Source organism: Hemitrygon akajei, chromosome 17 (genome assembly GCF_048418815.1).
Source record: "Hemitrygon akajei chromosome 17, sHemAka1.3, whole genome shotgun sequence".
Lineage (NCBI taxonomy): Eukaryota > Metazoa > Chordata > Chondrichthyes > Myliobatiformes > Dasyatidae > Hemitrygon > Hemitrygon akajei.
In genome coordinates, this window is record NC_133140.1 from 11,012,312 (window position 1) to 11,025,065 (window position 12,754).

The following is a 12,754-nucleotide window of genomic DNA, read 5'->3' on the forward strand; positions in this document are numbered from 1 at the left end:
CCATAACGCTGTCTAATTTTACTCACACCTATGTTATTTTTCTTATTTATCTCATTCAATATTGCTATTGATTCTTCCTCCACTATCCTTAAAGGCAGTGCAATCCAGATAAGAGTATTTTTAAGTGAATAAAAAAAATCTGAATGGGAATAGTGTGAGAATAGTAATCAACTCACTGGTTTATTGGTGAAATGGACAGTGGGGGAGCTGCATTGCCTCAGTTGTAGTGTGGACAAGGCCTGGCTGGGCGTCACCTGTTGCATTCGCCCTGGAGAGGAGATGCTGAGGTGGTGTGGGAAAGGTCTCTGTAGGCAGGAATCTGTTCTAGCTTGGGGACTGGACCCTCCCATTGGCATTGTGCTCCAGTGTTCACTCGATGCTGCCTTCCAGTGTTCTGTTGGTAAAAGAACAAGTTGAACCAAGATAACTTGCCATGCCATGCCAATCATGACACTCGGACTTGGGCTATATATTTTTTTTGTGACTGTATGCTTCTCTGAAATCATACCGTATGTGCTACACACACAAAATGCTGGAGGAACTCAGCAGGCCAGGCAGCATCTAACGGAAAAAGTACAGTCGACGTTTTGGGCTGAAACCCTTCAGCAGGACTGGGGGGAAAAGCTGAGGAGTAGATTTGAAAGGTGGGGGGAGGGGAGAGAGAAACACCAGGCAATAGATGAAACTTGGAGGGGGAGGGATGAAGCAAAGAGCTAGGAAGTTGATTGGTGAAAGAAGCAGAAGGCCATCGGAGGAAGAGAAAGGTTGGGGGGGAGTACCACCAGAGGGAGGCAATGGGCTGGCAAGAGGATAACATGAGAGAGGGACAAGGGGATGGGAAATAGTGAGGGGGGGCATTACTGGAAATTTGAGGAAATCAATGTTCATGTCATCAGTTGGAGGCTACCCAAATGGAACATAAGGTGTTGTCCCTCCGACCTAAGTATGGACAGTGGAGGAGGCCATGGATGGACATGTCGGAATGGGAAGTGGAATTACAATGGGTTGCCACTGGGAGATTCTGCTTGTACTGGTAGACAGAGTGCTTGGCGAAGTTGTCTCCCAATCTGCGTTGGTTCTCATCGATATACAGGAGGCCACACCGGGAGCACTGAACACAGTATATGACCCCAACAGGCTCACTGGTGAAGTGGAGCCTCACCTGGAAGGACTGTTTGGAGGTGTAGGAGCAGGTGAAGCACTTGTTCTGCTTGCAAGGATAAGTACCGGGAGGAAGATCAGTGGGGAGGGACGAATGGACAAAGGAGTTGCTTAGGGAGTGATTCCTGTGGAAATGAGAAAGTGAAGGGATGGAAAAGATGTGTTTGGAGGTGGCAGAAGTTTCGGAGAATTATGTGCAGGACACAAACTCCGGTGGGGTGGTAAGTGAGGACAAGAGGAACCCTATCCCTGGTAGCATGTTGGGAGGATGGGGTAAGAGCAGACGCGTGTGAAGTCCCTGTGTTATGTGCTGGTGGTGATGTATTTGCACCTTGGCCTCAGAGGAACGCTTTTTAGTTTTGCTATATTTATATTTGTTTGAATGATAATTAAACTGGAGCTTGATCTAATACAAAAAAACTGGCAAGTGCTGGAAATACTCAGTAGGTCAGACTATACCTGTGGGAAGAGAACGAGTTAACATTTTAGACCAAAGACCCTTGAACCTTTTCTACTACTTTTGACAGTGGCTTTAAATCTCTGTTCCGAGTACTGTAAACAGTGGCATCAGAAACTTTTTACTGAATCTATTTGTGTGTTCATTAGACTCTGATCCTTCAATTTACATGAGGCCAACCTCAACATCCTTCAGCTTTCATACAATTCTCAAACCTTTTTATGCCACTTTTCAACATCTGTCTTGCCCTATCAACAACCGAACATACCTGAAGTCTAAACAGTGCTTTCTAAAACTTTGCCATTGTTTCCTTATTCTTTATTAAAATCCATCAATTCTGACTGTCTTCTTAACACAAAAGAATGTTGAAATAAATTAAGTCTCTGCTTCTGTACCCTTTCTAATATTGTACTTTTTATTTACAACTGCCTCTTTTACCAAATGTATCAAATCATGCAGCAGATAAAATGTTTTTAGTAATTATGGTAGAGTCATTCTGCTTTATGCAGAGCAATCCAGTTAGCCCCGTTGACCCTTCCAGCCCAGAAACACAGAAATTGGAAGAACACAGTTGACTAAGCAGCATCTGTGCCGGCAAACATGAGTGAATCTGCAGATGCTAGAAATAAATAAAAACACAAAATGCTGGCAGAACTCAGCAGGCCAGACAGCATCTATGGGAGGAGGTAGTGATGACGTTTCGGGCCGAAACCCTTCATCAGGAGTGTTTTGATGATGAAGGGTTTCGGCCCGAAATGTCGTCACTACCTCCTCCCATAGATGCTGTCTAGCCTGCTGAGTTCTGCCAGCATTTTGTGTTTTTATCTGTGCCGGCAAAGGATGGTCAATGTTTCAAATCTAGCCCTGTGTTTATTCTCTTCAAAGGCTGTCCTATTTCTTTCAAGGGCATTGATTACCTATACTTCCAACCACCCTCATAAGCATCAAGTTTAAGGTCATTATGCTTACTGTGTAATTTTTTTTTAAAAGAAAATTAGTATTCTTCCTAACAAGCCTCTATATCTCCTGGACAAAATCTTAAATCTACTTTCCCTGGTCCTTGTTCCATCATCAGGAGAGCACAGTTTTTCTTTGCCTTTGCTAAACATCATAATCTTAAGCCTCTAAGAGATTACCCTTGTATATTCTCCTCCAAGGACAAACCCAGCTTCTGAACCTAACCTTCTACATGTCATCCCCTTCCTGGTAAATTCCTTTCTGATAAATTTCCTAGGCACCCTTTCAAGGGCCTTGCATGTTTACGAAAATTTGATCAGGACAGGGCTTAAAACTCTGGTTAGGCCACAGAGTAGTTTGTTCAACAACACAGCTCAAATTTTGTTTACTCAAAATTCTGCTTTTAAAATCCAAGTTATGAAATTTGCTTTGCTAATTACTCATTCAGTATATCCTGCCTCAAAAGATCTACGTACATGAAGACTGCAAATTCTTCTTACTGCACATTTCAGAATTTCACTAATGTTTGTATGGCTTCTACTTAGCCCTTCTGCCAAAATGCATCATTTCACACTTCCTTCTAATACTTCACCTGTCCAAATCTGAAATTTCTGCTCTAAATTGATCTCTCTGGCAAAAAGTTCAAAAGCTATGAAAATGTTGAAAAGTTAATATGTAATGAGAGATGGACGGTTTATTTGAATTGGATGATATCAAAGAATTAAAATAGTAATTGTATTCATTTCTGTGGTGTTTGCAAACCTTTTTCATTAAACTTTGATGTCAGTGGTCAATTTTTATACACTGACTATATTCTGTTCATATTAATTGTCTTATGAATATCATATTTTTCTAATGATGAACTTTGTGGTTGTAGATTGAAGGACTATCCCCAGTATTGTCAACATTTAGCTTCTATTGGCCACTTTTTACAATTTCCTCATCATTTACAGGAGGTAAGTGATACTCTAATAGTGGCATGAGTGTTTCTGTAAATAAACGATAGTTCCTTAGCTTATTCTGTATTAATTCCTGACAGCCAAACCAGTGGTCTTCATGACTAAGGTCACATTTGTGTTGCTATGATTTGTAGCCCAATGTTGTTTCGATACAACTTAGAATCTGACTTTAATGAAGTTTTGATGTTGTCTTACTCCACAAATCCACGTGCTGCAAAGCCTATCATTCAGTTAGATATGATGTGGTTGTGAAACGGCAAATTTTTTGGAGTGTGTAAAAATTCTCAAATGAAGTAGAATATGATTACCAGGTTGTGATTTTGCTGAAATAGGTTGGAAATGGTAGTTTTAATGCTGATGATATTCCAAAGAGACTTGGGGGAAAGCTTAAAGCCATTGTGTTCCCAGTACAGTATATAGTATCTCAAAGGACACAGTGTTGGATTAGGCATAAAGGAAAGCTATACCATTGCAGTGTTCAATACTGCAAATTTTCTCGTGAGTATTAAAAGTACATAAGATAAAGGAGCAGAAGTAGGCTATTCGACCCAACGAGTCTGCTCCGCCATTCAATCACGTGTTGATCCAATTCTTCCAATCATCCCCACCCCCTTGCCTTCTCTCCATACCCTTTGATGCCCTGGCTAATCAAGAACCTATCTATCTCTGTCTTAAATGCATCCAATGACTTGGCCTCCACAGCCACTCCTGGCAACAAATTCCACAGATTTACCACCCTCTGACTAAAGTAATTTCTCCACATCTCTGTTCTAAGTGGACGTCCTTCAATCCTGAAGTCGTGCCCTCTTGCCCTAGACTCCCCTACCATGGGAAATAACTTTGCCATATCTAGTACAATTGTAAGATCGAAAAGAAAAATGTGGTACAATCTAAACCCATGGATATTACTTACAAAATTCTGGAAAGTATAATCAAGGAATGATGTTTTGTAAGTACATGGAGCAAATGAATAAAGGAAAAATAAAGACCAGAAATGTAAGTGTGTGTAGAGGCAGAGGAAATGATAATGATTGAAGTCACCATAATCACTTTTACTCATCTCTGTAGTTTCCTTGTGTATTTGATTCTATATATACTGCTCAATTGGCAACCTGAAGAATTGTCCTTGTAATCACACTGATATTTTCTTAATTAAACCACTATCTTTGATTGTTCTAGGACATACTTTTGTAATGTGTCCCTGTAATCTGCACTGCCAGTCCTCCACTTCTGTTGCTCCTTTCCCTATTCTTGAAAACCTATCCTGGAATATTTGTCTTAATTTTGACAGTTATTGCCACAAGTTTTTATTCATACACACCCCCCTCCACCCCACCCAGGCATGAATCATTCAGCTTCACAGGTGAACTGTAGTATAGGCAGCTATTATTCAAACTTCAAAGCCTGAACGTAAAACATCTCATCTGATAAAGTTTATTGCACACTGATTCAGATGTGGCACACTTCTGAGGTGTCTGGTTATGTCAGTATTGATTAAATTAACAAATTTACTTAAATATACTGGTACTATTAGGTTTTTACTTCAACAATACAAATATGAGACTTGTCAATAATGGGAAGAAGAGGTAATGTACCTAAAGGGTGTGCAGGAGATGTAGCTTGGTCACTGTTCATTGATGGAAATGACTTCGCTGGACTTGATTCTCAAAAATGGGCCAGCTTGTGGTGAAATGGGAGGGCATCCAAGAAATAGTAATCATAATATGACAGGTTTTTGAAAAGCAAAGGAATGGATATTAGGTTGTAGATTAATGAGTGTCAAAGGTTACAGGGAGAAGGCAGGAGAATGGGTTTAGAACATACAGCACAGTACAGGCCCTTCGGCCCACGATGTTGTGCCGACCCTTAAACCCTGCCTCCCATATATCACCCCCCACCTTAAATTCCTCCATATGCCTGTCTAAGAGAGGGTTTGAGAGGGATAATACCTTTGTAGATCAACCATGGTTAAAAGGCCTGATTTTGCTCCCTTGCCTTGACCAGCACAATGTTATTTTGAGAGCCATCTTCTTTGGGATGAGAAAAAGCTTGCCTGAGTAAATTAGAATAAACATTTTGACAAGCAAGAATGGAAAACCTTAAATTGGTATATAAGCTACTGCATTACTTTTGGATTGCTATGGATTCAACAACTGAGAGCTCTCCTTCCTTGTGATCACCATGTAATTCTGTTTCTTCATTACATTGCACCAGTCATCATGAAAATTATTGGTGTAGATATTAAAGAGATATGTGGTTTAGAATTGAAACCTGTAAGGAGGTCAGACAGGGTGAATTCTGAGAGAGCTTATCCCTTCACAGGCCTATGAAGTATGAGGGGACATTGTTTCAGAATAAATGGTTGCTAATTTATTGCTTTGGAATTTTCTACCACAGAGAGCTGTGGAGCAGAGTTACTGAATATCTTCAAGGTGGGAGATGTTTAAGATGTAAGAGTTAAAGGGTGTGGTGTTGAGAACAACTTTGCGTTCATGGCAGAGGTGGTGCAACAGTCTGACTGGCCTGCTCTTGATTGTGTATACTTATGAAATATGTAGGCGTTTAATGCCATAGTACCTGGATAAATGGGAGGTCACGGTGATCATCATTTTCCAGCCGGTTTTGCTATCAGTTGTGTCAGGAGACGTATAGAATTAAAATGCAGAAGATTAGATTAATTACAGGCCAATCAACCAGACTTAGGATGGAAAGTTTTGAGGAGCAGAAAAATTATATTAAAAAATGTTTCATCAAGAACAGTCCATACATATTTGTTAAACAAGACATCATATCAATGAATAAACTAATTGATATAGTTAAAGAGGGCAGATGAGTGGAGTGCTTTAGCTAGATTTTGATAAAGTCTGATCAGGTCTAGTGTGATTAGCAAAGAATAAGTGGTAAGTCTAATCCAAATAAACTTGGTGAGAAGGAAAGAGCAGTTTGGGAACCATTTGATCTATAGTTCAACAATGGATATGATGAAGTGCCAGCTTATAACACAATTGGCAATGATTGATGATATGGGAAGGAAGCGGGTAGATATCAAAGGAGTGGCCAGGTGAATAGACAAGTGACAAGTAGGATTCTGTCCAGAGCAACATGAAGTATTTGCAACAGGCAACAGAGCAGATTATAAAATTCTGAGGAATACAGATGAAAGGAGTCACCTTGAGATGCATGTGTATAGACACCCATTGAAAGGACATATGCATATGCCATTTAAGGCATATAGTATACTTTTAATGAGGTATTTATTTTCTGAGGATACTGTGAGCACTTCTAATTATTGGATTACAGGAAGGATGTGAGGAAGTACATGGGAGAATTTGGAAGGACTGGAGAATTTGGATTACAATAAAACATTGGGTAGCCTGAGTTTCTGTGTTTAGGAGTGGAATAGGTTAGTAGAAGATTTAATCCAAGTATATAAAATTGAGGGACCCAGTTAGGGTACATATGATGGAGCTGTTCGCTATACAAAGAAGTCAGTAGCAATGTAGCAAAGATTTTATCTAATTTGTGAAAGGATTAGGAAAGTGGAAGTTTAAAAAAAGACTGATTAAAAGTGCCTTGACATAAAATATATTAATATGAACTTGTCATTTTGCTTAATATACAGTGTGACCTTGTTTTAATTGCCACAGAACAAAGGGCAGTGAACTGTGTATGCTTTGTTTTTCTTTGCATGAACAGCATTTGGTTGATGAGGTATCTTTGTCACCAACCTTTTCCCTGTTCTCCTGAACATTTGAATTATTTCCTGGACCCTAAATCCATGAGCATATCATCAAAGTTACTAATGCCACCTAGTACACTAGAGTTTGTGTTTCACAATGGATGGGCCACTGGTAAATTTATCAGCTTCAGTTAGTCTGTTTTCTCCTTTTTCCCCTCTCCCTTCACCCAGTGACTGAGAGTAATTCTGTAATATCAACCATAAGCCCCAAAGATCACATCCCCAAATGAAATCAGATAAATCCATGTTTGGAGTCATAAGTGGGCTCGATATAATTGTAAATATGTTCTGTCGAAACGAAAAACAATAGTGTCCACTTTTTGGGTAAGCTGGATAATGTTTGCTTATGTTAGGGTAATTTTACAACAATGAGCTATACTAACTATTGTCGTTTTTTTTTAATTTTCCTTTTCTTCTAGTACATTGAATATGGCCAGCAGTCCCGAGACCCCCCTGTGAAAATGCAGGGTAGCATTACAACGCCTGGCAGTATTGCTTTGGCACAAGCTCAGGCTCAAGCACAGGCTCAGAATAAGACCCCTATGGCCAGACAGGTCAGTGCCATAGTAACCACTTCCACAACCACCACAGTCACCAAAGCAACTACAGTTACCAGGCCGACTGGAGTGAGCTTTAAGAAAGATGTACCGGTGAGTGTTTATGATGGTTTTACACTGGCGGCAGAGATTAAGTTCATTTACAATAATGGGCTGGAACTTTCTGTGAAATGCCAGCAGTTACATCTCAAACTGCCTAATATTTTTCAGTTGAAGTACCACCAAGATTAGGATTCCTGTGTAGTCTTCCAGCCACTTTCTTTACTGATTTCCAAAATCCATTCCTTTTCATGATGTCCAGTGTTAGAGCATGAATTTGCTCCTGATCTTGAGCAGCTGCACTGGTGAATCTTCTAGCCCAGTGTTTGCTACCTCTTGCCTAAATCAAGGACAGTAGATTCAATATTTGAATGGACAGGACCAAATGCAAAGGACAAGACTTTCTAGATTGAGAAGATCTTTCTAGGGTATTTTCTTTTGTTTAAATGTGTATGTTTTTTCACTGTTTTTAAGCATTTGAATGTCCAAGTCATTCAGAACCCTAGTACCTAATAGCTGCTGAAGACTGACGGTGCTGGCATTTGCTGTCTTTGCATTTGGTCACTTCACTTCCAACCCCCCCCAGCCCTGCTAATGATGGTATTGCCATGCTGGGCCCTACATTATGGATTGTGATAGACTTGAGCAGCTATGTAGAAGTGTTTGGTTCATACTTTAGCTGTAAGCATGGGCAGCTTTCCCAACAGCAGGTCCATTGTCATTTTCTTTCCAGGGGTTGGTAGTTTGACTCTATATCGGTAACTTAGCAGATGTTACAAGATTGAGAATATTCCAGTTCTGCAAAATGGAAATTAATATTGTAAAGTATTAAGCATACCATTTTAAAATTTTTCTGTTCCCCTCCATATGATTGAGAAGGGCTAAGAAAGATCTCATGATTAGTTTATCACCTCCAACTTTCAAAAGGTATCATTGGATTTCTCAATAAGAAGTGTCCTATCTTGCATTCATACATGTGGTTTAGTCATTTCAAAATTCTACTTGGGCTTTTAATCTGCTGTTACAGCAAATTGCGATCACAAACTTTTTGTGCTGTTACTTTTCAAAGATTTTATCTCCATGTAATAGTTATTTTATAATGCATGTTACTGTTTCAAAAATGTTACATTACAGTTCCTGTAAATAACAGGCTGAGATTTTAATTACATCATCTAAATATATAGAATATTGAGCATATGCAAAATTTAAATACCATGCTGTGAAAGCAAATGCTCAACTTCATCCAGCTTGATGAGAATTGAATGTCTACAGTTGTAATGATTTTTTTATACTTAGATGTTCCAAAGCTCCTAAGAGCCCACAGTAAAAGATTGATGTTCAATGACTTGTTGTTTCTTTCTATGGCTTGTGGCACATTGGGCAGCTAACTTGCCATTTCTTTGGAATTTTTGTCTGTTTTATGAAGCGGAGTTGTTAGTTTGGTGCTCAACTCAGCACGAATGAAAAGCATGCAAGGTGCCAGGTGGATTCGAACCCGGAACCATTTGCCTCTGAGTCTGGTGCAGATGCTAATACATCACCTGTGGCAAATTATGGATTTTAGTCTTTGATTAAATTAAATTCTTAAAAATAATCCTGAATTTAGCTGCCAATTCCTTTGAACATGAAACATTTGAGGAGTGGGTTGCTTTTCCAAGTAAGATTTTATAATGGATAATGTTTTAATACCATTCCATAGACATCATATTAAATAAAATCCTTTATTTTTAGCCCTCTATCAATACAACAAACATAGAAACATTGTTGGTGGCCACAGACCAGGCAGAGAGGATAGTGGAACCTCCTGAAAATATTCAAGAAAAAGTGGCATTCATCTTTAACAACCTCTCACAGTCCAATATGACACAGAAGGTGGGTATTCCGAGGTTTAGTATCTGTTTTTATAACATTGATATTCTTAGAAAACTTGTGCTTGGAGAACACTTAGTCTCTATTAAATAGTTTCTCCAGCAAACGCACTGGTTTCAGTCTCTTGCAACCATTGGATATTTAAATACCTTGAATATCTAACAGTGCACTATTTAAATTGGGTTTAGTTTCAAATAAATGCCAACTGAGTTGTTGCTGGAGTATATCATCCAGATCCTCAGCTCAGTGGCATTAATTAAATCAAAGCTAAAATTATTTCTGTTTGCGATCAAAGCAGAAGCTATAAGCATTGATGACTGCCCATTGGTATCTGTGATGATAAAAATGACCTAATGGGCTTCTTAATTTCACCCTATAGTTTTAATCAAATCTGATCAAACCATTGAGTGACATTAATAAGCCCATTAATTAATTACCTACTGAAATGATCTGATGTGGGAACTGTATTAAACATTTAGCAGGAAAGTGTTTTGTTATGCCAGAGTGCATCAGTACTCAAATCTTCCAGATTCCTAAATCCTCGTTGATAAATTTGTATATGTGATATTTCTGTAATCAATAGAAAATGATGGTTCAAAAGATAATAAATTTGGAAGCTTTGGCCTTGCTTTTTAGTAAGATGGCTTTCTTTTGTGTATTCCTCCTGTTCCCATTGTTTCATTTCAGTAGACCAACTGTTTTCAATGATTTTTAATCTGTCCTTAGTTCTGCCAAAGTGGAGGAGGACAGATTTTAAAAAAAGTTTAGGGAGCCTTGAGTATGTGTGCAGATTGCTTGTTTAGTAAATAATGAAATGACACTAAACATATTTAAACCGAAATATTTCTAGTCCCCAGAAGACAGCATTTGCTAGATAATTACAATGTTTTGAACTTGCTATATAATAGAATTAATAACTAATCCTGTATCTTATTGAGAACTCAAATGCATCAAATACAATCAATTAATTTTGTGGTTCAATGACTTTGTGATTTGCAGCATTTTGTGGTTGGAGAATAAATATTGTTGATGACTCATCTTTTAACTTTGATTCGTAGAGTCATACACCGCTATAGTACAGAAATGGGCCTTCAGCCCATCTTCTCTGAGCGGAACCGTTAATCTGCCTAGTCCAATCAATCTGCACCCGGACCATAGCCTTCCATACTTGTCCCATCCATGTATCTATCCAAATTTCTTTTAAATTTTGAAATCAACCCCATATCCACCACCTGCAATGGCAGCTCATTCCACATTCTCACCACTCTTTGAGTGAAGAAGCTCCTCCTCATGTTCCCCTTAAACCTTTCACTCTTAACTCATGACCTCTAGTAGTAGTCTCACCCAACCTCAGTTCCTGCTTGCATTTACCTGAGCTGTACCCCTCATAATATTATATACTTTTAACAAATCTCCTTCAGTTTTCTACTTTCTAGGGAATAAAGTCGTAACCTATTCAACCTTTTGTCTGTAACTCGGCTCCTCAAGTTCCGGCAACATCTTTGTAAATTTTCTCTGTACTCTTTCAATTTTATTGACATCTTTCCTGTAGGTAGGTGCCCAAAACTACACACAATACTCCAAATTAGGCCTCAAAACATCTTGTACAACTTCAACATAACTTCTTGCTTCTGTACTCAATACTTGGATTTATGAAGGCCAGTGTGCCAAATGCTCTCTTTCTGGCCCAGATATCTGTGACACTACTTTTCAAGGAATTATGATTCCCAGATCCCTCTGTTCTGCTGCACTTCTCGGTTCCTACAGTTCACTGGGTTGGACCTCCCAAAGTGCAATACCTCACACTGGTCTGTATTAAATTGATCTGCCATTTTCAGCCCATTTTTCCAGCTGGTTCAGATCTCACTGCAAACTTTGATAGTGTTCCTTGAGGTCCACTGTACCCCAATCTTGGTGTCATCTGAAAATTTGCTGATCCAGTTCATTACTTTTATCATCCAGATCATTGATACAGATGACAAACAGCTACAGACCCAGCATTGAACTTATCAGCAAAGCTGTTATTTGTTTAGGAGCAGGATGCTCTGATTGTCACAGGAATTAAATACTTTGAAGATGTTAATCAATTGTTTGGTCACCTACTAAGATGGCACTCTAATCTTCAATGCCAAACTGCAATATTTCTCAACTTTAGATTGTACCCTTGTAACTAATGTATGAATGATGTTTTATTAATTTGTGGTGTTACAGGTGGAGGAACTGAAGGAGACAGTGAAGGATGAGTTTATGCCCTGGGTATCTCAATATTTGGTTATGAAGCGGGTTAGCATTGAACCAAACTTTCACAGTCTGTATTCAAACTTTATGGATACCTTGAAAAACCTAGAGTTTAACAAAATGGTGCTCTCTGAAACGTACAGAAACATCAAGGTAAGATTTGTAGAAGTATGAACATTGAGGTTTTATTTTCATCTGTGTCTGTTAACATTGCAGACTGTCCTTTTTTCCCCACCATATGTACATTTTGCCAATGTAGAGTAACTGTTCATAATACAATACATCACGAGTTGGTAAGCCGTTAAACCCAAGATCCTTTAATGTATAGATCCGTAAGGTGTTAAACATTATTCTCCTCAGTGCATTAATGCATTATAGTGTAATATTTTGCAGAGCATCTTTATGTGATGCATCTTTAGAAGCCATTTGGCACATTAAAGTGCTACATTAATTTTAATTTTAAGTCTAGGTAATAATTAAGGTATTTTAACTTGATGAGTTGCAGCCCTGTTTATCAATTTCTCTTGGCCATTTTAGGTACTGTTAACTTCAGACAAGGCTGCAGCAAACTTCTCAGATCGATCATTGTTGAAGAACCTGGGACACTGGTTGGGCATGATCACTTTGGCCAAAAATAAACCCATTTTGCATATTGTAAGTGCCTTCACATATTCGATCAGTTTTTGAGTCTATTTTGGTGTTGAAGAGTCTTTAGTTGTTGAATTAACCTATAACATTTAGGTGGTCTTGCTTTTATTTTTGCATTCATTTTGTACGT

The 12,754-nt window shown here is 38.7% G+C and overlaps 1 protein-coding gene across 3 annotated transcripts in view; it reads left to right on the forward strand.

The window, feature by feature from the left end:
* cnot1 (CCR4-NOT transcription complex, subunit 1) overlaps positions 1-12,754 on the forward strand; it is a 229,274-nt gene that overhangs the window by 134,236 nt on the left and 82,284 nt on the right. For 2 of the 3 annotated variants that reach the window (XM_073069650.1, XM_073069649.1), the window contains 5 exons: positions 3,453-3,531; positions 7,693-7,923; positions 9,601-9,741; positions 11,950-12,129; positions 12,514-12,630. In XM_073069650.1, coding sequence (XP_072925751.1) covers positions 3,453-3,531; positions 7,693-7,923; positions 9,601-9,741; positions 11,950-12,129; positions 12,514-12,630 — 748 coding nt within the window. The remainder of the gene's footprint in view (positions 1-3,452; positions 3,532-7,692; positions 7,924-9,600; positions 9,742-11,949; positions 12,130-12,513; positions 12,631-12,754) is intronic. The other variant, XM_073069651.1, reaches the window with a different exon arrangement.